General features: G+C 43.4%; 1 protein-coding gene across 3 annotated transcripts; it reads left to right on the plus strand.

The window, feature by feature from the left end:
* The first annotated feature begins 3,466 nt into the window (after nucleotides 1-3,466).
* Nucleotides 3,467-24,461, plus strand: HBP1 (HMG-box transcription factor 1). 3 transcript variants are annotated; one of them, XM_081330708.1, is made up of 11 exons: nucleotides 3,467-3,599; nucleotides 8,196-8,394; nucleotides 11,529-11,763; nucleotides 13,683-13,824; nucleotides 15,332-15,443; nucleotides 15,548-15,660; nucleotides 16,520-16,676; nucleotides 17,415-17,559; nucleotides 19,590-19,898; nucleotides 22,042-22,183; nucleotides 23,329-24,461. In XM_081330708.1, the coding sequence occupies exons 1-11, from the start codon at nucleotides 3,489-3,491 to the stop codon at nucleotides 23,338-23,340; spliced, it is 1,677 nt and encodes a 558-aa protein (XP_081186834.1). In that variant the 5' UTR covers nucleotides 3,467-3,488; the 3' UTR covers nucleotides 23,341-24,461. The 3 variants fall into 3 exon arrangements, with proteins under 3 accessions (XP_081186834.1, XP_081186835.1, XP_081186836.1); XM_081330709.1 differs by having other exon boundaries at nucleotides 13,683-13,815; XM_081330710.1 differs by lacking the exon at nucleotides 3,467-3,599 and adding an exon at nucleotides 5,141-6,829.
* The last annotated feature ends 42 nt before the right edge of the window (nucleotides 24,462-24,503 follow it).

Below are 24,503 nucleotides of genomic sequence, written 5' to 3' on the forward strand. Positions count from 1 at the left end.
CCTCCCGCATTTAGTCTGAGGAGGGACTTTATTTATTTATTTACTTCATCATTATTCGGTCTCCTTATTTCTTTCTGAATCCTGAAGGCCTGGAAAGGCCTCGATAATTTTGTTTTGCCATTTTCTAATTTTTTTTTGCCATAGTGACAATCCTTTTGAGATGGCATCAGAGCTACGTGACGCTCCTTGTCACTGTACAGAAATAAACATTTACAGACGTAAGCCAGATAAAAATCTTCTCGGTCCTATTTTATTTAAGCCATCCAACACAAGTTAGAATTTTTTTTTTATGGTCAAGCACAATTGATACATGAATAATGTGCCATTCCGTGCCAATGAGCAATAAGTTTTGATGTGCTTTTGTTTAGATGGGTTTAAGTAACATTCAGAGATCATGGACCATTCCTTTCCAACTTTCTTCTAACGCTTAAGAATCTAGTATAGGCTCTTTAAAGTTCATTGCTCTAAAAATAAATGAAACTGCATTGGGCATAATCATAATAGTAAAGTTGGAAGGGATCTTGGAGGTCATCTAGTCCAACCCCCTGCTCAGGCAGGAAACCCTATACCATTTCAGACAAATGGCTGTCCAGTCTCTTCTTAAAAACTTCCAGTGTTGGAGCATTCACCGCTTCTGGAGGCAGGTAGTTCCTCTGGTTAATTGTTCTAACAACCCTAATCCTCTTTCTCCATTATGTTTTGACTTTAATAGTTCAGTGACTTTGTTCTGTGCTGTGTTCTGCTTGCAAAGAAGTCAAGATTCTGTTATTGCTAATTCAGTATTTAAAAATGCTACCTGTTTATTCAGCTGACTCTAAAATGAATTATGTTATAGAAAATACAACTATTCTGGGATACAGAGCTGGTCTGATTTCAGATGCTTCTGCTGTATAAATGTACAACAAAAAAAAACCCCAGCTTTTAAAACTAGAAATAATCAGAACAATTATCCAGAGGGGCAGATTCTCAATGATCTGCAAAAATGCTTCAAAAAGAAGTGAATGAATTTTATTTTGCAATGCACATCCTATCTCTAATGCGAGTTTTACTTTTATACTCCTTTAGTTCTTGTTTTAAGAATCACATTTCTTGTATTAAGGAGGTCCTTCGGGGCAAAACAAATCTTTATCTTAAGTTACTTAGGACAGGCCTTCATGCAAAGGAAGATGCCAAACACTTTCCCGATGATTATAATTATTATTTGCATTTGCTTTTTCTTTTGTACAACAAACAAAAATGAGCTTTTAATGCATAAGAGTTTTAAGAAAATTAAAAAGGGCAAGACAAGGGCACTTTTAATACCAGGATTCCTGGAGAACAGTTTTGATGCAAGAAGTTGTTGAAATAAAAATCTTCATCAGGGTCCAGTCCAAGCTGGGAATAAACAAAATGGCGACTGCTTGAAAAAAGCTTGTAGTTTATTGAAGAGGAGAGCCAGACAGAAAGATGGCTCTGGAAAAACTGACCACAAGTAGGGAGTGGTGGGTTTTTATACCTTCTTGGGCTTTTGTTTGGAGTTGTTCCCGTGGCATGAACTTGGACCTGAGTCTGAGTGTGCCTTTCTGGTATTCTGATGGTGGTGGGTTAATCCTATTATGTCCCAAAGGTCAAATCCTGCTTCTCTGGGATTGTGGCTGATGACTGTTGGATTTTTTGGGGTGAGGGATTGTTGATTCTAGGGATCTTGCTGACAAGATAATCACATCTGCATTTCTGCAGACCTGGTTTCTGTTTGGGACAGAGAGACTTGGGTGTGTGTGTGTGTGTCTGCCTTTTTAAGATCCTTTGGGAAAATAGAATATTCTGCCTTTTAATATTCTCCAAAATATTTCTTTCTTGGGGGGGTGGGGGGCTGACTTCCCACAAAGTAATTCAAGTACACACGTCCTAAGGCTTATACAGATAATCCTTGACTTACAACCGTTTGTTTAGTGACCCTTTGAAGTTGCAATGACACTGAAAAAGTGACTTATGACCCGCTTCTCACATTTAACCACTGCTGCAATACCCCCACAGTCATGGGATCAAGTGACTTTGGCAACCGGCATGTATTTATGAGGGTTGGCAGCCAGCTTCTGACAAGCAAAATCAATGGGGGCAGCAAGATTTGCTTAACGACCACAGGATTCACTTAACAACTGCGGCAGAAAGATAGCAAACAGGGCAAAGCTCACTTAACATCTGCCTTGCTTAGCAATGGAAATGCTGGACTCCATTGTGGTCGTAAGTCGAGGACTACCTGCATAGGATTCTAACATTTTATTTATTTATTTATTTATTTATTTATTTATTTATTTATTATATTTTTATACCGCCCTTCTCCCAAAGGACTCAGGGCGGTGTACAGGGCAGTAAATACAAAACAGGATACAAAAGTTAAAAGCAAATTAAATAAATGCCCAAGGTTAAAACAATAATTAAGACGTATTAAAACCCCAACCCTAACCCATCAGACCAGGTCAGATTGCTCAAATAGATACGTTTTTAGATCGCGCCGGAAGGAGCGAAGGTCGGGGGCCATCCGGAGCTGAACCGGCAAGCGGTTCCATAGGTCTGGCGCGCCCACAGAGAACGCTCTCCCCCTGGGGGCCACCAATCGACATTCTTTGATCGGGGGCACCCTGAGGAGGCCCTCTCTGTGGGAGCGCACTGGACGGAGGGAGGTTGACGCCGGCCGCAGGTGTTGCCATAGGTAATCCGGACCCATGCCATGTAGGGCTTTGAATCTCACCTGGAGGGCAACCGGCAGCCAATGCAGCTCGCGGAGCAAAGGTGTAACATGGGAGTATTGGGAAACCCCCAGCACAACTCGCGCAGCTGCATTCTGCACCAGTTGAAGCCTCCGAGTGGACTTCAAGGGCAGCCCCATGTAGAGAGCATTACAGTAGTCTAGACGAGAAGTCACGAGTGCATGAGTGACTGTACGCAAGGCATCCCGGTCTAGATAGGGTCGCAACTGGCGCACCAGGCTGATGGCCTGAATTTTTCCACTGCCCTACAAAGACTCATTGAGATTCTGCAATTTTTCCCTGATTTTATCCCAACTCCATGTTTTCCCAGTGCATTTGTGGAAAAATTAACGAGATGTTCCTCGGCTTGGAAAGAAAACGTCCATTCCCCACTTTAGGAATCCCTCCAGGGCCACAGCTAGTTGGAGACACAGATACACGTGTCCCTAAGAATCTTGTTTACTAATGACCGAGAGCTTTCTGGGAATTGTTGTTCCTGAACTCGGTATCGGACGTTCCTACGAGAAAACAGAAAACAACAACGCCCATAACCCTCTTCGGCTGAGGGAGGCGGGGCCAGCGTCCATTTATTACGCCTCGTTCAGCTTGACTGGCGTCGCCGCAGCCTATCGACTGCGCGGAAGACATCAAAACAAGTCTGTTTTCTTCAGCTGGAATCTGACAGGCAACGCCCTTATCCAATGAGCGGTAAGAACCCCTTGACGGACGTCCGCGCCAGCCACTCAGAGGCCGAGCCCGATGGAAAATGGGTGGCGATTTCGAACGAGAACGAACGGCAGGGAGGAGGGAAGGAAGGGAAGGAGAAAAAAAAAAGAAGTTGTAGGGAGTCCTGTAATGGCGACGGGGTTGGTGAGTAGCTCAGAAGTTTTGAAGTGTTTTGAGACGGGTGGAAGTTGGGCGGGTAAGTGGGAAACGGCCGACTTCCGTTCTGTGGGGCTGCTGCTCAGGGCTAAAGGCTGCCGAGGAAGGAAGGGGACCTTCGGGCCGTTCTTCAGGTTGTTAAAAAAGACGGGGGAGAAAAATGAAAGGGGGATGAAAAGGCTCCGGGATTCCTGGCGCGACCTGGGCATTTTCGGAGTCGCTCTTTCAAAATAAGAGCACAACACGGCGCCGTTTACCTCACGGCCCCCCCCAGTTGTGAGGCGTACTTAACTTGGGTCTCCCTCTTCCCCCCCCTTCCCTCCCCCCTCAGTTTTCCGGTCCCTTTGGGCCCCTCAGGAGCCCTTCGGCCGAGGGGGGGGGCACCCGCTGAGGGAAGGGGGCCCCCTCCGAGGTCGGGGACGAGAGCCCCCTCCCCCACCGCCTTTCCCCCGCTGCTGTTACGCACTTCTGAATGAATGGGGCCTTTCGGCGCATGCGCCTTTCCTCCCCCCCCCGCCAGGAAAAAGTTTATAAACAAGGGCCTCTGCCAGGCATCGGGCACGTGACTGGAAAGAGCGGGCGGGGGAGGGAGAGCGGCTCTGACAGCGGTTCCGCCCCCTCGGCTCAACAGCGGGCCAATCAGCGCCGAGCGGCTCCTCCGCCCGTGGCGCGTGATCTCCCCTCAACGGTCTTTTTCTTCCTCCCCCCCCTCCCAACCCCGCGCTTGAGGCCAGAGGCGGTGCGCGAGCTCGGTGCGTTTCTGCGTGCGGGGCGGGGTCTTTTCCTGGCCCCGCCTCCTCTGAGCGCTGAAGGCGGAAGTGCTCTGGCTTTTTGCTGCGGTGGGAGCCTAACACGGGGGTCTTCTAACTTTTTTTTTGCCCCTTTTGTGACGTGTGGACTTCAACTCCCAGAATTCCTCAGCCAGCGTGCCTGACTGAGGAATTCTGGGAGGGGGTCTTCAAACTCGGCCCCTTTATGACGTGTGGGCTTCGACTCCCAGAATCCCTCAGCCAGCGTGCCTGACTGAGGAATTCTGGGAGGGGTCTTCAAACTTGGCCCTTTTATGACTTGTGGACTTGAACTCCCAGAATTCCCCAGCCAGCGTGCCTGACTGAGGAATTCTGGGAGGGGGTCTTCAAACTTGGCCCCTTTATGACGTGTGGGCTTTGACTCCCAGAATTCCTCAGCCAGCGTGCCTGACTGAGGAATTCTGGGAGGGGTCTTCAAACTTGGCCCCTTTATGACTTGTGGGCTTCAACTCCCAGAATTCCTCAGCCAGCGTGCCTGACTGAGGAATTCTGGGAGGGGTCTTCAAACTTGGCCCCTTTATGACTTGTGGGCTTCAACTCCCAGAATTCCTCAGCCAGTGTGCCTGACTGAGGAATTCTGGGAGTTGAAGTCCACAAGTCATAAAGGGGCCAAGTTTGAAGAACCCCCCCCCCTGGCCTAACAGCTGCTTTGCAACTGTGGGGTGACGGGGCCTGCCCCTCCCTCTTTTTCCTCTGCAGTGTTGCTCGCCTCTCCCTCACAACCTTATTTCTGAATCTGTTGCAAGTGACCGGGATGAATAACTTTGGTTTTAAAGACATACATTATGTCACAAAGGGGCTGCCCCAAAGAAGAGGGAGTCAAGCTATTCTCGAAAGCGCCTGAGGGCAGGACAAGAGGCAACGGATGGAAACTAATCAAGGGAAGAAGCAACCTAGAACTAAAGAGAAATTTCCTGACTGTTAATATACTGCCTGGATATGATTTGAGTCTTCATGGACATATTCCTGACAGAAGAAGCAGTCAGCGGAAAGAGTTGCCTCCAGAAGCCGTGAATGCTCCAATCGCTGGAGGTTTTTCAGAAGAGATTGAACAGCCATTTCTGTGAAATGACACGTGGTTTCCACTTGACTGGGGAGTTGGACGTCCAAGGAAGCTTCCAACTCTTTTCTGTCATCAGAATCTTGAAGAATTGCTTGGCTTAAGGCAGCAGTAATTGCTTTACAGTTTTTGATTTTCATTACCTCCTCACTAGCAATCAACAGCCCTATGAGCAGAGGTTAAAACCAACATTAGCACCAGACCAACAATCAAGAACTAAACAACACCCCAATCAAGGAACTACCAACACAAGCTAACAGGAAGCAACAGCCTAAACAAGGAACTACATTGATAGTCAAGCTACTATATATATAAAAATAACATCAAACCTTACTCCATTGTACACTGATGATAGTTGGGTAATGAAATGCCTACAAGAAAAGCACCAGGCTCAGCACCTCCATTTTATCAGTTGCCCTGATCATTCAAGAGAGTCTAGGTGACACACAGTATATTGAAATGAGTAAAAAGCCATTAGCAGGGAAGGAAATGTCAAGAACCAAGGCATAATGTTGCCTCAACCCAGAGTCTGCAGGATAAATATTTGGGACGTTTGACTTTGGATAGATGCAAAGTTTGTGTGATGGCCGTTTTGAGAGATACCTTTGAGCAAGTGGCAATACTTGGCTAGCTGCAGAAACAAAGCATTATGAGGACTCTGGATGGAAGACCACAAGGCATGCCAAGGCTGTAGGCTAGATTTTTTTTGTTTTTAAAGAAAAAAAACCCACTTCATATTGCTCTCAGGAAGATTTCTGCACGTGGATATTTCTGTGAAGTCTATGAAGAGCCAGTTTGGTGTACGGTAGTGGCTAAGATGTTGGCCTACAAACTCCTAGGAGACTGCGAGTTCTAGTCCTGCCTTAGGCATGAAAAACTGGCTGGGTGACTTTGGGCCAGCCCACTCTGCCCGATTCAACTCATTGGAGTTTTTGTGATGGGTAAAATAGGAAGAAGAAGGGAGCATTGGTAATGTTGGCTGTGTTGAGCTGTATATGAAAACAGAAAGGATAAAAATCTAAAAAAAGTGATCAGAAATTGAGGATGACTCAGAGAAGAATGGCCTAACATGAGAGTGATGTTTGGATGCAATCACATGTTAATAACTCATTCTCGCTTTCCCAATTGTTCTCCCTTTGCCAAAAGCCAGCAGATGTAAAAAAAAAACAAAGGTCTTACAAGAACACAGAGTTAAAATGCAGCAAACTGGTAAGAGAACATAAGTGAAAAGAGATTAGTTCCAAGAATATCAGGGGCCATTCAGCGCTTGACAAGAATGCCACTCCGTTACCAGAAAAATAGAACCAGAAGAGCAAAACATAGTCCAAAAGTAGCTATAGAGACAGAATGTGAGTTCTCTTTCTGTATTTTTTTTTTAAAAATGTACTATTAAATGCTTGTAGGTCAAACTTTAGGAAAGCTGTTTGTTTATTTGTAAATCGATGTGCCAAGGATCTTGAGTATTAAAAACATCGACGTTAATACAAATAATTCACTTGACACCTGCCTAATCTGGAGCTAGTAATCTTGTCACCTTGGATTGTCAGATTGGTGCCTCCCTTATATGAGATGGTCTATTGTTTATTCTACTGAATAAATTTCTGGAGAGGCACCTGTGAGGAATGACTTGTTTTTAGATACATCAGCACATATCTGTACATTGCTTTTCTAGCATGCTTTGCTAATGGCTAAGGAGCTGGGAACTTTGGGCATATGGCAGACTCTGATAAGTTCGTAGGCCATAAGCAAACAGGGTGGCAGTTTAGGAGACTGCAGTACTTTGGTTTACATGTCCGTGAGATGTAATTAAAGAATCTGGTCGTTTTTTACTTGAATTGAAAGTTTACTATAGTACTTGCAGCTGCTTAAAATCACCTGGGACTTGCTTATGTAACAGTCACATATTTGGCTTCCAAACAGTGGGGAAGGGAGCATTTTTATATAGCAGGTTTAGCTAAGTGTCATCTCTCTGAAAATATTCTGTTTTATATTGTCCCATCTTCCCATACGTGATGTTTCTGGTTATTGTCTTTATTATGGGGTGCATTGAATGTTTTAGGATGCCCAAACTAAAACAAACCGTTAATGATTAAAAACACAAAATACGAAGTATAGGGAAAAATAATTAAATTAAGAATGTTTCGGCTGGTATACCTTCTAGAGGAAGTAGTGCAATAAAAATGCTTTAAGTCTCTCTCTCTCTCGTCATTTTATACATTAGACATGGCTGCACTAACGTACAGTGTTCTATAACAAATTAAGAATCATATAAAGAGAAGACAAGTGTCTGTTTTCTGAAAGGTCACTTCCTTGAATGTGGACCATATTTGTTTGTTTTTTGCTGTGTGACTTTCTAATAATCTTATCGCTAGAATAAGAATGAACTATTACTTGTTTATTATTAGTCTTGCATGAGGCCATCGGTTCTCAATTAAAATACTGCGCAAATCCATTGTTATTTTTGCTCCCACCGGTTGCCCATAACTTTTCTAGGAGAAAAAAAAAAGACTTAAAAGTGACGTACAACAAAACATTGCGGTGTGTTTATGTTTAAATCGCCAGCTGTGTCCTTTCCCAGATTTTTTTCTTCCCAGATTTCCATTCATGCTTAGCCTTGCATTTCCCCCCCCCCTTAGCGTTCTTAAAATGGCAAATACGTGGGGGTGAATTGTTGCTGAATGCTTTAGGCTAACTGTGAATAATTTTTTGCTCCAGTCAGATAATTTGAAGCACCCGACAATGGTTTGGGAAGTGAAGACAAACCAGATGCCTAGTACAGTGCAGAAAGTTCTGTTGGTGGTGGACAAGAGAATGAATGAACGAGGAATGAACGAGGCCCTGGACTTACTGAAATGTAACGAGAATATTCCGTCTTCTCCAGGATATGCGTCTTCGGACGAACATATGGAACTCGGTAAGTACCCACTGAAGATCCTTGCCTTTTAAAGGACAGCTCCTTTAAAAGCCAATACAGGTAGCCCTCGTCTTCCAACCACAACTGAGCCCACCTTTTCTGTCGTCAAGTGAGACATTTGTAAAGTGGGTTTTGCCCCGTTTTACGACCGTTCTTCCCAGTGAGCAAAACGGTGACTGAATCTGGATGTTCTGCTTCGGATACCACGGAGCCCCCTCCTCCCAGAAGGGAACTAGGAAAACGGGTCACGAAGAGGATGTGTAGCGTCCCAGACAATCCTGCGGACACCTGCTCAAGCACCGCTTATGTATGCCAGGGAGTGGAGAGAAGGGAGTGAACTCCCACTAATTTTTTTCTGCCGTCCTCACCACTCTCTGCGCCGCCTTCCTGCCTGAAGCAGTCATACCTCCAGACCACACAGTGCTACAGAAGAAGCAGAGAAGAACTGAATCGTATTGAAGGAGATGAAAGGCAACGTGGAGGATTAATATGTGGGAAAGAGAAGGTAGACAACGCAGCATCTGAGGTTGATGGAAGTTTGGGAAATGTGGGGCCTGACAGAACCCATCCTGCCCCCCCCCCCTTCATGAACTGAAGTCCTTGCATATCCTGGAGGCCTCCCATTTTGTATTCCTGGTCCAGAGATAAAAAATATATATATCGAGTTTAAGTTGATGGCTAGAGCGTATAGTTTATAATCGAGATAATTGTCCTGGCTGAAGCTTGGTGGAAAAGAACCAGGGATTATAAAAACAAACAGAATAGCTTCCCGGAAATGAACGGCAGCAAACCAGTTTTGCAGTCCTGTCAAAGAAATCTGGATGCAGAGCTTCATGAAGTTCCAAAGGGTTGGGATCCACGTGAGGAAGACATTATGTCTTCACGTTTTCATAATTTCATGGTTTCCGAGTTTCATAAATTAAAAGTTAAGCATTAACTTTTGGCTACATATTCTAAGTAAGGCGTTTCCGAACTTGGCAACTTTTAAGGTTTGTGGATTTCAACTCCCAGCATGGCTGGCTGAGGGATTCTGGGAGTTGTAGTCCACAAGACTTAAAAGTTGCCAGGTTGAGAGAGAGAGAGAGAGACATATATAATATATAATGTAATAATATAATATAACATAATATTATATTATAATATAATTAATATAATATAATATATAATTAATATAATTAATATAATATAATATATAATTAATATAATTAATATAATATATATTGTATGACAGCTTCTTTCACTCAGGATAGGTGGGAATGGGTAATTGAAAATCAACCATAGTTTCATCCCTACATTTCCTGAAGTGGACAAAATTATATCATATTCTGATAATGTGACTATGTTAAAAACAAACAAACAACTGAGTGGTTTGCTGCTATGTTAAAAACCCAGACGAAAAATATCTTATTTTTTTCCAGCTAAATTATAGGTCAATGCAACCTTTTGTTCATTCCAAACTCATTATTGACAACTAAAATACTTCAGGCAGTTAAAATATGTACATTGGGGCCTGACTATTATCACATTTTTGTGGCTATTTTCCATATCTTCCTCATTTTCTGTTTTTGTTGCCCCTTCACATGATTTTTGAAAATGCCGGAGGACACGAGGCGTGACATGTCACACAATGAAAATTCTGATCAGATTATTCAAACTGGATCATCAAAACTCCAGAGTTTACCAGGCCCAAACGCTCCAACTAATTTAATTTTCTTTAGGGGAAAAAACAACACACCATATCAAGACTCACTTTTGACTCAGCGAGACAACTTGTCTAAACAGAGAGAAATGGGCTGCTTTGTGAAATTGAGGTGGTACGAAAATTTTCTTTTTAGCTGTTCACTGTTTGGTATTGTAAATTCAAACGAGAAGCTGTTTTGCTTGAGAATTTGGGGCAGTTTTCATGAAGAAGGGAAACTTAAGAATAAAAATTGTTCTTTTCATTCTCAAGTCCGAGGTAAGCATGAAAGATCTGTTGTATGCCGTTAACTGAATGTGAAGTATTTAGCCTCTGTTGTTATATTTCTCAGAAAGGTTTACAGGACCTTTTTTTTTCTTTCCAGCTTTTCTTTCTCCCAAGTAGCTTGCTTTGGATTCTTCTGCGTTAGAATATATGCTCAGTTCAGATCCTTTTGAATGTATATGTTGATCCCTTCCTTTACACTGGCATTATGTAAGAAGAAACGAGAGTTTCTTGACAACCTTTTTCTGAAATTGAGTAATAGGTTAGCATAGTAATTCAAAAGACCTAACCCTAGAAAATATTTTTTCCCCCTAGGGTTAAGGAAAGAGGTGGATCTTATTCTTATGTTGGGCTAGTTTGATTAAGTGGCACAGTGGTTAAAGTGCAGAATTGCAGACAAACTCTGCCCGCTGCCAGCAGTTCGATCCTGACCGGCTCAAGGTTGACTCAGCCTTCCATCCTTCCCAGATTGGTAAAATGACCCTGATTGTTGTGGGGGGCCATAGGCTGACTCTGTAAAACCGCTTAGAGAGGGCTGTAAAGCACTGTGAGGCGGTGTAACAGAATAACAGAGTTGGAAGGGACCTTGGAGGTCTTCTAGTCCAACCCCCTGCTTCAGCAGGAAAACCTATACCAGGGTATAGGGCAGGGGTAGACAACCCTGGCTCTTTTATGACTCGTGGACTTCAACTCCCAGAATTCCTGAGCCAGCCACGCTGAGGGGAAAGGGAGAGGTTTCCATGCTGGCTCAGGAATTCTGGGAGTTGAAGTCCACGAGTCATAAAAGAGCCAAGGTTGCCTACCCCTGAAGTAAAGGGTTGTCAAGTTGTGGGAACTGGGTTTGTGTACTCTAGTGCAGGGTTAGGCAATCCTGAATCAGCTATGCTGAGGGGAAAGGGAGAGGTTTCCATGCTGAGCCATGCTGGCTCAGGAATTCTGGGAGTTGAAGTCCACGAGTCATCAAAGAGCCAAGGTTGCCTACCCTTGCCTTATACCATTTGAGACCAACGGTTGTCCCATCTCTTCTTGAAAACCTCCAGTGTTGGAGCACCCACAACCTCTGGAGGCAAGTCTTCCCGCTGATTAATTCTTCTCGCTGTCAGGTATACAAGCCTATATGCCATTGCTGTTTTTTCAGAATGGCTTTGACCCTGTCCGTTTCCATTGGCAGATGATCTTCCTGAATTGCAGGCGGTTCACAGCGACTCTACCCCACCCGCCCTCTTCCAGCTGAGCGCTAACGTCTCACATCAGGAATACACCAGGCCTTCTTGGAACCAGCACACCTCAGGCAGCGGCCCAGAAAGTGCTTCCCCGCGTGAGGACGGCGTGAACTGGCTGACGGAGCTGGCCAATATAGCCACTAGCCCGCAGAGTCCCCTCATGCAGTGCTCGTTTTATAACACGTACGGGATATTATGGTTACCATTATTCTCTGCAGTTGGCAGGCCTGCAGAAAGGCTCCTGTTTTGCGTTAAAAGACGGAGAGTATCTATGTAGGCATGTACGTCTGCGCAGGCGAAGGTGGCGGCTTTATTATTTCCATCCCAGTTGGGAGATTCGTACGCAACTGGTATTCTGGCTTTGATTTAGCGTGCAAAGTGTAGCGGAAATCATGAGTCGCCATTAACGCAGATAAAGGGAGCCCTCATCTTGCAACCATTCATTTAGTGACCGTTTGAAGGTACAGTGATCCTGAAAACGGACTTATCACTGTTTTTCACACTTGCGACCGTGGCAGCGTCCCTGCGGAATTCGGCCGCTTGGCAACTGGCTCATGTTTACAACGGTTGCCGTCTCCCCCTTTTGGGACCTTCTGACAAGCAAAGTCAATGGGGGAAGCCAGATTCACTTAACAACCGTGTCACTCGCTTAACAACTGCGGTGATTCGCTTAACAACCGTGGCAAGAAAGGTTGCAAAACGGGGCAAACTTCACATAATAGCTAGCAACAGAAACTTTGGGCTCAGTTGTGGTTGTAAGTGAAGGACATAATACCTGTACATAATTCTGGAGCTGCCCTGTTTCTAATCACAGCATAAACGCAGTGATTGGGGTACTTGAGTCCACACATCTAACTTGCAGTGCTGATAAGTATACCCTGAACTAAAGAGTAGTGTGTGACGGGTAAGACAATCAAGTCGTTATATCTTAGAAACCTTTTTCTGCTGTCACTCAAAGGGCACCAAAACGAAGGAGCCAGTAGCCTGGCAACTGCATTTTTCAAAAATATTCCTACTTAACTGCTGAAAAGACATTCTTTAGTGCAGTGGAACCACCAAATCAGCTGCGGAAGCATTGAAAGAAGGAAAGTGTAGATTTAGAATGGGGGATCCGAGAGAAAATAAGATCCAAAAAAAAAGTGCACCCAAAGCCACATAAATAAGTGTGCCTGCTTTGAAATCCCTCCAGGACTCTTTACCAAACTGGTGCAAAAAAAACGTAAACAAAAAAAAAACCATGAGCAAACTAGAGGAACAATTCGGCAATCAGTTCTCGCTGTCCTTTGCTGAACTAAAAATACCTCATTGATGAGATGGATCTGTTAATTATTTTCTGGGAACGCGGAAGCAATATATAGCTTGCTTTTCATAAAGCAAGCACCAACTCTCTTCCGTAAATAGCAGCGTTGATTAGAATATTTGGCCTTGAGATAATGGGATGTTCCAGGAGGAGAATATATATCTCCAGCTGCGGGGTCCTCGCTGCTCTTTTGAGCTTGGCTGTTTTCTTGCAGGTGCTTCCATCGCCGGACCAGGTAAGTTACACCTTCTGCACTTGTTGCTACTGAGGTTAACTAGTTGGGTGATGGAAGCGCCTGCAAGCAAAGGAGCAAGCTCAGAGAGCACCCAGGATTCCATAATGGGATGTTTGGAACAGGAAGTCATTATCATGAATTAATTCAATAATTAGCTATTTGCTCTACCAGGTTTTTTTCTGCCCTTGTCTTTTTTTTGTAACCGAATGGAAAGAGATGGTAGTAGCGATTTAAGATTTGAGCAAATATTTGCTGATAAAAGTAACCCTTTATAGGCGTTTTCTGTTGCTCAAAAATAAGCCTGAATTCATTGGTTAGTTTGTGGTATAATTAAAGGAACTGTGAAAAATAAAATAAAAGATAAAAAAATAAGCCTGAATGATGGGGGGAAAAATAGATACTCGGAATTACTCGTTTCGGAACCACTGGCGTGGCTTACAACGTTCAAGGAATAACCCGAGGAGTTTTCACAGTGTGACAGAATTGCTAACCCGTTGTTCTCTCTTTATCTCCTTTCCTTCCTTGATCAACAACCGTTCACCCATTGTTTTTATAATCCTTTCTTAGGTCATCTCCCGTTCACTTATTAGCTACAAGCAAAAGTTTACATTCCTATGCACGCCCACCGCCAGAATCTTCTCCGAACGAGACAGTTTTCCCCAAGCATCACGTTGAGGAGACACCAATCAGACACGAAAGGGTAAATTCCGTAGGTTGAAGTTGCTGAATATCAGAAACGTTTTTGTTTAAAAAAAGATCCTTATGAAGCATGACTTTATATGTTACTCCTTTTACAGCTTTATTTATTCAGCACCTCTAGGAATAGACCTTGTGTTGCAATGGACAACTCGGATAAATTAGAAACCAATCAGCAAAAGTCATGTTTGGCAAAAAAAAACAACAACAACCCTTTAAGCTTGGATTGGGGGTCAGACATAGTGAAAGTAAAACCAGAGATTCCCAAAGGTGGTTTTTCAAAAAGGCAACTGGACTTTGTGTTTCCTTGAAGACTGAAGTCAGAACTGATGAAGCTTCTTGGACGGAAATAAATAAATAAATAAATAAATAAATAAATAAATAAATAAATTAAACCTTTATTTGTCAAAGTACAACATGTGTACATTGAGATTAGCTGAGCCTCCCCCCCCCGTGCTCTCTCCCCCCAACACACAGTGACAACAAACCCTCCCTCCTACCACACCATGTGAACCAACACCACCACACACTGGCCTCCCAAGTCAATTCTGCATAAGATTATGTCCCATTTAAAAGCCTAACAGCCCACGGATAAAAGCTATTTTTCAGCCTGTTGGTACGGCTGGCTATATTCCTATATCTCCTACCGGATGGTAGGAGAGTAAAGAGATACCGTCCAGGGTGTGAGTCATCTTCCAGGAAAAACCGAGAAAGTCCAGTTGCCTTTTGAAAAAAAGCACCTTTGGGACAAGTGTGACCCGGATAGACGGAAAATCTCCTGAGACAAAAAGCAGAGATGTTGCACGGAACAAAACAACAAAGCAGATGGAAGATTGTCTCATTCGTTTCCAGGTCCTCAATCAACACACAGCTTGTCATTTGATCCTAGGCCAAGCAAAACATACTGGGACTTACTGGAAAGCGCGAACTGTCATGGGAAGGCTTCCTTGCTTTGTCATGTCAGATTAATCACGCTAGGCTTGTAGGATTGCTGTCTGACGTTGATCGTGGTAAGAGGTTGGAAAGATATATTCCTATTTTTTGGATTTATATTTCACTTCCAACTGCTTGCTCTTTGTGAAAAACACTTCAAAGGATTAGATTTTAAAGAGAAAAAAATCAACCATCATCATCATTACCATTATTATTAATAACAATAATAACGACAATTATTATTTGGCATCTATCTCACCATAGGGCTACTAAATAAATAAAATGGATGTCTAAACACAACAAAAGTAAAAAAGAATAGAACAAAACAAAAAGAAAGAAAATACATTGATACGACTAGTAATTATTATGCTATGTGCTTATGTAAGGAATGTAGGAGGGCTACCAAGCATAATTTTAAAAAATACAGAATTTAGGAATACACAGGAAAGGCATGGGAATGGTTAAGTAAAAAAAAAATACACCTCCAGAGAGTTTGCTGTTTCAGGGAGTCACTTGAATAAACCGTTTGTGTGAACAGACACCAGAAATCTATCCGTGCAAACTGTGATTTTATTTTTTTTCAACAGACAAACAGTGAATCAGAGTCTGGCATTTTCTGTATGTCATCCTTGTCAGACGATGATGATCTGGGATGGTGCCACTCTTGGCCTCCAACTGTTTGGCACTGTTTCCTTAAAGGTAAAATACACTCCCGTTCTGCGACTGGGTTTACCACTCAGTTTTATCTTTATGATTACACTGAACTCTCTTCTTTTTTTTTCTTCTAAAAAATAAAAAATTAGGAACACGTTTATGCTTCCACAAAGGACGCAATAAAGAATGGATAGATGTTGAAGATTTTGCTGGATTGGCCAGCTGCAGAAACGAAGCGGATGATTCGGCGGGTGCTTATAAAGTAAGTTCTGAGGGTTCTTTTTTTTTCTTATTGCAATTTATCAGAGAGGAAAATCAATCAGAATAGAGCTGGGAGGGACCTTGGAGGTCTTCTAGTCCAGCCCCCTGCTCAAGTAGGAGACCCTATGCCATCTGTGACCAGTGGCTGGCTGTCCAGTCTCTTCTTAAAAACCTCCGGTGATGGAGCGCCCACACCTTCCGGTGACTTCTGGTTAATTGTCCTCCTTATTAGGAAATTTCTCCTTAATTCCAAATTGCTTCTCTCCTCATTTCCATCGTTTCTCCCCTTGCCTTCTGGCCATACCCAATTCCTGCAACTGGGAAGCGTTTATGCAAAGGGAAAGCATTTATGCAAATCCACTAAATGCAAGTGAAGCAATTCCCATGACAGAGAATTGACTTGAGAATAGCATTGTGATATGATAGGAAGATTGCTGCTTGCTTACTCACCCCGGAGTGTCGCAAAGGAGTGTCGCAATTTCCACAGCACCAGCAGATGGGCAGTCAATCACATGGCTGTACTTTACAATATATGTATATATGTATATATGTATATATGTATGTATGTATGTATGTATATATATATATATATATATATATATATATATATATATATATATATATATATATATATATATATATATATATATTTCCTAAAGTGCTGATTCATTTGCAGTCAGTGTGGTTTGTAGGAACTCCTGCCCCTTGTGGTTGATACAGCAAGCTGTGCGGTCGCAAGCTTGTGCGGTCGCATTAAAAACCCTAATTACTGAAGCCTTTCATTTTGTAGAAGCAAGGAAGTGGCTGCGATGGGAGAGAGACTGCGATGTGGCGCTCGGGTAACGGTTGTGTTTCCGCAGGGCTACGCCGCTGACGGATTGAAGCTGATCTCGCACGAGGAGAGCGTTTCGTTTGGCGAGTCAGTACTCAAGTTGACGTTCGATCCTGGCACAGCAGCCGAGGATTTGCTCACGGTGGAGTGCAGACTAGCTCACCCCTTCTACGTTAAAAATAAAGGTAAGAAAATGCTCCAGTTTTTCATCCAGGATGGAAGGGGGGGGGGAAAAACGCACATTCCTACCCAGGTAGTCCTTGATTTACCATCCCAGTTGAGCCCAAGATTTCTGTCGCTAAGCGAGACAGTTAAGTGAATTTTGCCCCAAATTATGATTTTTCTTGTCACGGTACTTAATCAGTGCAGTTCTCAAGTTAATAACCCCGTTGTTAAGTTGAACCTTTGTTTTTTGTGGCACAGAATTAACTGAATTCGGAAAGTCTGCCCGGATCGTTTTTTCCCCGAGCCAACAGACACCAGACCAAATCATTATTTTGGAATTTATTTCTTCGGCTTTACAGTTTCTCAGGGGGAAAAAAAAATGTCATTTCTAGTGGTTAAGATACCAGATTGGAAAGTGGAGACTGTTGAGTTCAGTTCTTGCCGTAGCCGCGAAAACCAGCGGGTGATCTTGTGCCAACCCACCTCGCAAGGTTGTTGCGAGGAAAATAAGAAAGAGGAAGGTGTACCGGACATGTTTGCCGCCTTGAGTTATTTCTAAAAATATTAAAGTTGGGTTATAAATCAATAAGTACATTTCTCTTCCATTTAACTGTTCGTTGTTTTCCCGTTTCCAAAGCCAGGTCGAACATATTTCATGGCTGCTTTCTTCCCTTTTGGCTAAACTCATTTAGTTTTGGACATTTCTGGAGCTGAAGACTTACGTCTTCATCTCTCTTAATTGTTTCTATTTTGTTCAGGTTGGTCTTCTTTTTATCCAAGTTTGACGGTGGTCCAGCATGGTATTCCATGTTGTGAAATGCATGTCGGCGACATCTGTCTACCTCGTGGACACCCCGAGGCCATAAACTTCGATGATTCTGGCGTTTTTGATACGTTCAAAAGGTAAATCTTAAAAGCAGAGACTACATGTAAAACTCTTTTGACTTTTCTTTCAAATACGCGAGTTCCTGGTTTTGCTAGGAGGAGGACTAGATTTCAACGCTGAGTTAAGAGCAAACAAATTGGATTATAAATCCCTGCCTCCCTAAAATTAAGCTATTTCTATCAATGCCTACGCTCTTTTTAAACCTGTTGTTTTAAGCAAGTATATTCTAAATGAAGTTTTTAATACTGTTCTGGGGTATATAATTATTTAATTGAAAATCCTAGCTTGTGGTATCATTACAAATTACAGACCGATTAAACTTCTTCCACTAGAGGGCGGCAGACTTCCGATTTTAGACTCCGTAAATAGACTCTTTTAAGTTGGAAGCCCACATTTAAAAGTATTCCATGTAAATGCTATTTAGCGCCTCAGCTGCCGTTCTGAAAGTAGAATGGGAATAATTTTGAGCTTATTTAATCCAACTTTAAAGTCATTTGCATTTTTTTTATCTGATGCTAGGTTTCATGGTGACAAAAAATGGGCTAATCTTCCAACTTAAAAGACTGAAGCATGAGTAGTAAAATTATGTTGTTGTGTGTGGGGTCCTCGGTGCTCTCTGGGCTTGGTGGTTTTCCTGTAGACGTTTCATGACCCAACTGGGTAACATCGTCAGTGCTAGAAGGGAGTGGGGTTCACTTTCTGTTTGTATATAAATGGTCTGCTCAAGAACACTTCCAGCACTGACAGGGCAAGATCCAAACCTCACTCCCTTCTAGCACTGAGGATGTTACCTAGTTGGGTCATGAAATGTCTGGAAGGAAACCACCAAACTCAGAGAGCACCAAGGGCCCCACAGTCGTCCTCCTCCTCTCCCTTCTAGCACTGAGGATGTTACCTAGTTGGGTCATGAAATGTCTGCAAGAAAACAGCCAAGCTTAGAGAGCACCAAGGGCCCCATGGTCGTCCTTGTCATCGTCCTCCTCCTCTGTTCTGTACCAGCCTGCTACCGGCCCTGCAGCAAAAGCAGGGACAACCCCTTTACAAACGGCAAGAGGCTGGAATAAAGCCTGCCAAATTTATTCACATAAAACAGAGCAAGACAAGACACCAACCATGAAACAGGAGCTAAGAAACAGGAACTATCCAAGCGGTTGGCTTCAGCAAACCAGCCCTCCCCACACATTCCCCTTATATAGAGTTCAGGGCGTGGCTTCTCTCTGCCTCCTTCTGAGGTGCCCCATTGCCTTCCTCTGTTTACTCCTGATTGACTGCCTCCTGTGTCGGCCGTCCTTGAACAGGGCCAGCTGTGGGTCATCTTCATCCACGCTGTCAGGCTCACACAGCTGGGTCTGCGTCGTGACCAGATGAGAGGGGCCTGGCTGGGGGCTCTCATCAAGCTGTCCAACCCCCTCAGCAAGCTCTTCAACACCCCCCTCCTCCTCCTCTGAGTCGTCCGACCCAACTGCCAAACCCACAGGCTGACCCTGAATCACAACACTCTCTTCACAAACCCTTCTCCCTTCTAGCACTGATGATGTTACTTAGTTGGGTAAAGAAATGTCTGCAAGGAAACAACCAAGCTCAGAGAGCACCAAGGACTCCACAGTCGTCGTCCTCAACAACCCCCCCTCCCTTCTAGCACTGATAATGTTACTAAGTTGGGTCATGAAACGTCTGCAAGGAAACCACCCAGCTCAGAGAGCACCAGGGACCCCACAGTTCTCCTCCTCCTCTCCTCTGCAAACCCCCCCTCCCTTCTAGCACTAATGAAACATCTGCAAGAAAACAAGCAAACTCAGAGAGCATCAAGGACCCCAAAGTCTTTTTCCTCCTCCTCCTCCTCCTCCTCTCCGCAAACCCCCCTCCCTTCTAGCACTGATAATGTTACCAAGTTGGGTCATGAAACGTCTGCAAGGAAACCACCCAGCTCAGAGAGCCCCAGAGTCCAATCCTGAGCTGCAAATATTTTATTCTATCGATCTGCCGTTAGGCGCTCTTTGAGAGTGAGCTCTGAATGCCTTTCTAAAGCGACGTTTCTTCTTTCCAGTTACGATTTCACGCCCATGGACTCCTCCGCCGTCTACGTGCTCAGCAGCATGGCTCGTCAAAGGCGCGCTTCTTTATCCTGTGGCGGGTCTGGGAGCCCAGACTTTGAAAGACCCGACTTTGGGCCCGCACGGTCGACACAAACTTCCTCCACGTTCAGTAAATCTGGCAAGAACCATAACTCAGGGACTGCAAGTACTGTTAGTGCCACTTCGCCCAACAAATGCAAAAGACCAATGAATGCCTTCATGCTTTTTGCCAAAAAATACAGAGTCGAATACACTCAAATGTACCCAGGAAAAGATAACAGGTAAAGAACCTCCTCATTCTGATGTAGGTATGTATGCATCATGTGTGTATATGATGTATATTCACCTCTGGCCTGCTGTTGATGAAATAAATATTTACTGTATTTAGAGTTTGCAATAAAACCTCCCTTTAGACTGCAGAATATGTACTTTCAACTTGAAATGTAATGAGCAAGGGGGAAAAAAAAAGAACCTAGTCAGTGAAATGTATCTAGGTTTTTCAGTTTACACAAGCTTACGTACTTGGCTTGGATTTTATCATTTAATGGCTCCAGTTGTTGGAGTTACGATAGATGCCGGTAATAGATTCTAGATAAACTCTATTAAAATGCAAAAACTGACAAATATTTTTTATTTTTATTTTAATTCCATTTATATCCCACCCTTCTCCGAAGACTCAGGGCAGCTTACAAGCTTAGCAGTAGCCTTCATTCTATGTATATGCCTGCTTCTTAGGGCTTTCATACACCCCCCAAGCGGCATTATTACAAAGTCAGCTTAATTGCCCCCAACAATCTGGGTCCTCATTTTACCTACCTGGGAAGGATGGAAGGCTGAGTCAACCTTGAGCCTGGTGGGATGCGAACCTGCACTAATTGCAGGTTACTTAAGGAGGCCTTAGCCCACTGCTCCACCAAGGCTCCTCTTTCTTCTCTTCCTCCTCCTCTTCCTCCTTCTCCTCCTCCTTCTTCTCTTCCTTCTCCTCCTGCTCCTGCTCTTCCTTCTCCTCTTCTCCTCCTCTTCCTCCTCTTCTCTCTAGTCAGATGAACCTAACAACCGTGTGACTGATTTAACAACTTCTACGATTTCCTTAACAAATGTGGCAAGAAAAATCGTAAAATGGGACAAAACCTAACTTCCAGTTTGTTTAATGAAACCGAAGTTACTACTGCAGTGAAAAAGAGACTTATGACCCTTTTCCGGACTTAGAACCATTGTAGCATCCCCACGGTCATGTGACCGTAATTCAGATAGATCCTTGGCAACTGACTCATATTTATGACGGTTACAGTGTCCCGGGGGGCCCCTTTTGCGACCTTCTGACAAGCAGAGTCAACGGGGGAAACCAGATTCACTTAGCAACCATGTTACTAACTTAACAACTGCAGTGATTCATTTAAAAACGGTGGCAAGAAAGGTCGTAAAATGGGGGCAAAACTCAACAAATGTCTAGGCAAAACATAATTTTTTCGGCTTAGTTGTGGCCGTAAGCCGAGGACCGCATGTAGCTCTTCTGGGCTTTATTTTTAGTGGCACGCTACATCATTTGGTCCACCGTCAAAAATGAGGCAGATGTTATTGACATCCTGACTCTCGGGCAAAATGAATTCACAGAGACGTATGGATGGGGCTTCGTTGAACAATATTAAACATGAAAATGGTTCCTTGTTAGTCCCATCAACCTAGCCTTACTGGATGCCTAGATGAAATACAGGTGGTCCTCGACTTACGACGACAGTTGGGCCCAGAATTTACCTTGCTAAGCGAGACAGTTGCTGAGGGGGTTTTGCCCCCCGTTTCACGAGCTTTCTTGCCACAGCGGTTAAGTCCGTTGCTGCAGTTGTTAAGTTAGTAACACGGTTGTTAAGTGAATCAGTCTTTCCGCATCGACTTTGCTTGTCAGAAGGTTGCCAAAGGGGATCGCGTGACCCCGGGAACATGGCCGCCGTCACAAAAACGAACCAGTTGCCAAGCGGCTGAATTTTTTTAACCCCACGGCCGCGGGGGATGCTGCAAGGATAAGTGTGAAAAAGTGGCTTTTCCCCATACCGTTATAACTTTGAATGGTCACTAAACGAAGTGTTGTAAGTTGAGGGCTACCTGTGTCTTCCAACTCAGCACCGAGGTCGGGAGGTGTTTAGAAATGTTCCTGAAAAACATCTCTCCAGTTTTGTTAAGGCTTTTAAAACATCATCCTGGAAATAAACCGCCGAAAACATTAATCTGAGAGAGTTGTACAACTCCCGCTTACGATCAGAGTATTATGGAATAGTTAAAAAAATAATGTGTCAAGGATAGAAATAATCAAGTGCTGAAGCGTTTCCCCCCACCCACCCACACACACACACAGAGTAAGGAAATGGGGAAATTGACATTCTGTGGCTGGCTTGAATTGAGTCTTCTCCCGATCTATTTCTTCTGCAGAGCCATAAGTGTGATCCTTGGAGACAGGTGGAAGAAAATGAAAAACGAGGAAAGACGGATGTACACGTTAGAAGCCAAGGCCTTGGCTGAAGAACAAAAACGTTTGAATCCCGATTGCTGGAAACGGAAACGAACAAATTCAGTACGTTGTCTTCTGCTGTCGCCCTGTCCTACTCCAGGAGTACAAGTTTTCGTTTTTTGTGGGGTTTTTTTTTTTTTTGCATTTTTCCACCCACCCCATTTAATAAACCTATATTTGAAAAAAATATGATAGGGTGCGTGTCGCCATCTCCCAAAGCCTATGAATAATCTGGAAGATAACTAGTTTGTATGCATTTGTATGTTTGACAAATATAGGTAAAAGCTGACTTTTCAACCCGGCCAGAATTGGGATGGAATGGAATGGAATAGAATAGGGAATAAGGAATTAGGAATAGGATAGGATAGAACAATAGAATAGAGCTGGAAGGGACCTTGGAGGTCTTCTAGTCCAGCCCCCTCCTCAAGCAGGAGAACCTATACTATTACAGACAAGTGATGGTCTAGCCTCTTCTTAAAAATCTCCAGTGACGGAGCGCCCACGATTTCTGGTGGCAAGTAGTTCCACTGGTTAATTGTCCTCACTGTCAGGAAGTTTCTCCTTAATTCCAGGTTGCTTCTCTCCTTGATTAGTTTCCATCCGTTGTTTCTCGCCCTTCCCTCTGGTGCTTTGGAGAATAACGTGACACCCACCCACCCCTCTTAATTTGTTTAGCGATCATTCAAAAGTTACCAGAGCACTGAAAAAAGTGACTGATGGCCATTTTTCACACTTAGGATCACTGCAGCATCCCGGTGGGTCACATGACCAAAACGAAGAGCCTTGGCAACTGACTCGCATTCAGGCCCATTCCGGTGGTCCTGGGGGTGTGTGTCATGTGACACCCCCCCCCTTTTATGACCTTCCGACAAGCAAAGTCAGATTACTGAACTAACTTAACCGCTGCAGTGATTCACTGAACAACTGTGGCAAGAAAGGTCATAAAGTGGGGGGGAAAAAAATCATTTAACAACTGTCTTGCTTAGCAATAGAAATTACGGGCTCCGTTGCACTCGTAAATCGAGGACTACCTGTTAATTTACTAGAGCCAAGCCTGCAACACACTCTTTACGTCCGCTCAGGTTTTTTTTTCCCGGCTGTAAGAAAATTAGACCAAGAACACGTAATTTGTATTTCTGCAAACAAACGTCGTCCCTTGTCTTTTGGCTTTAACGGGCGTTTTCATCTTGTCTTGTCTTCCTTCGCAGGGGTCCCAGTAACACCGAGTTCGAATTCTAATCAATCCGTGGTGGTGGAAGGCACGATCAAGGCTTCGTGATTTGTTGTGGCGGTGTGACTATAATACACGGGGCATCGCGGAGTCACTAGGAACGAAGTTTTGCTTACTACAGTAGAGCATTAAGCAAGCTATAAAAGTATCAACATTTTTTTAAAAAAAACAAACCACCAAATTGCCTTATTTTGTTTTTCCTTCCAAACTACATATATATATCTTATCAGGTGTAATAGGCTTGAATATGGATATCCTGTGGTGCTAAGGAATATTAGGAAGAAGAGGAGCTTTGTATAAAACGTTTTATTTTCTAAGGACAAAAAAAAATGCACAAAAAGGGGAAGTTTAAAACATGTTAACATCTGTTGGTAGTACAATTCCTATTGCTGATTAATACGTATTGCACAAACTTCTGTTAATTAACTACAAAATTTGCAAGCTGGGATTTTCTGACGTCATGTGTGAACTTCTAGCTTGCCCAGTGTGCCAACGGAGTATCGGAGCATGTGGCAAAGTGAATAAGTATAATGTACACTATATGTAGCAAATTGTTTTCTCTATGGGAAGGTGTCGCATTTATAAATTACATAAATGCGATTCTCTGGGAAAAGCCTCTCGCCAGAAGCCGGAGCTGCGTTGAAAAAGATTAAACCCACAAGCAGATTGCATTGTTCAAGACACGAATGGTGCTTTCGTTAATACCTTCATTTAATTGTTAATTTCCCCCCCCCCCCCATGTTGCGTATTTTAAAAGACTTTATTTTGCCACACCCTTTTTTAATGGTGGGGACAAAACTTGCACTTATTTTCGGTGCAATATTTGCACTTTACTTCCCCCCCCCTTCCATCTATCTATCTAAAAAATAGAGCAGATATATTTGATCTATGGCTACTTTTGCTGTGAACATTTACAAAACATAGCTTTTAATATTACTAAATAGTGTGGTTTCTGCCAAGAATCACAGTAAAACTTCAGCACCTGATAACGTACGTCTTTACATGTTGCTCCTATGATTTTGCACACTGTATTCTCGTATTATTTCAAATAAATTGTAAAAATTATTCTTCTATATTTTTCTCTATATAAAATATATGAAGTATCAACAATCACGTCTTGCGTGTTGATGTTACTGACGGCTTAACTGAAGG

This window comes from Vipera berus, assembly GCF_964194415.1.
Source record: "Vipera berus genome assembly, chromosome: 6".
NCBI lineage: Eukaryota > Metazoa > Chordata > Lepidosauria > Squamata > Viperidae > Vipera > Vipera berus.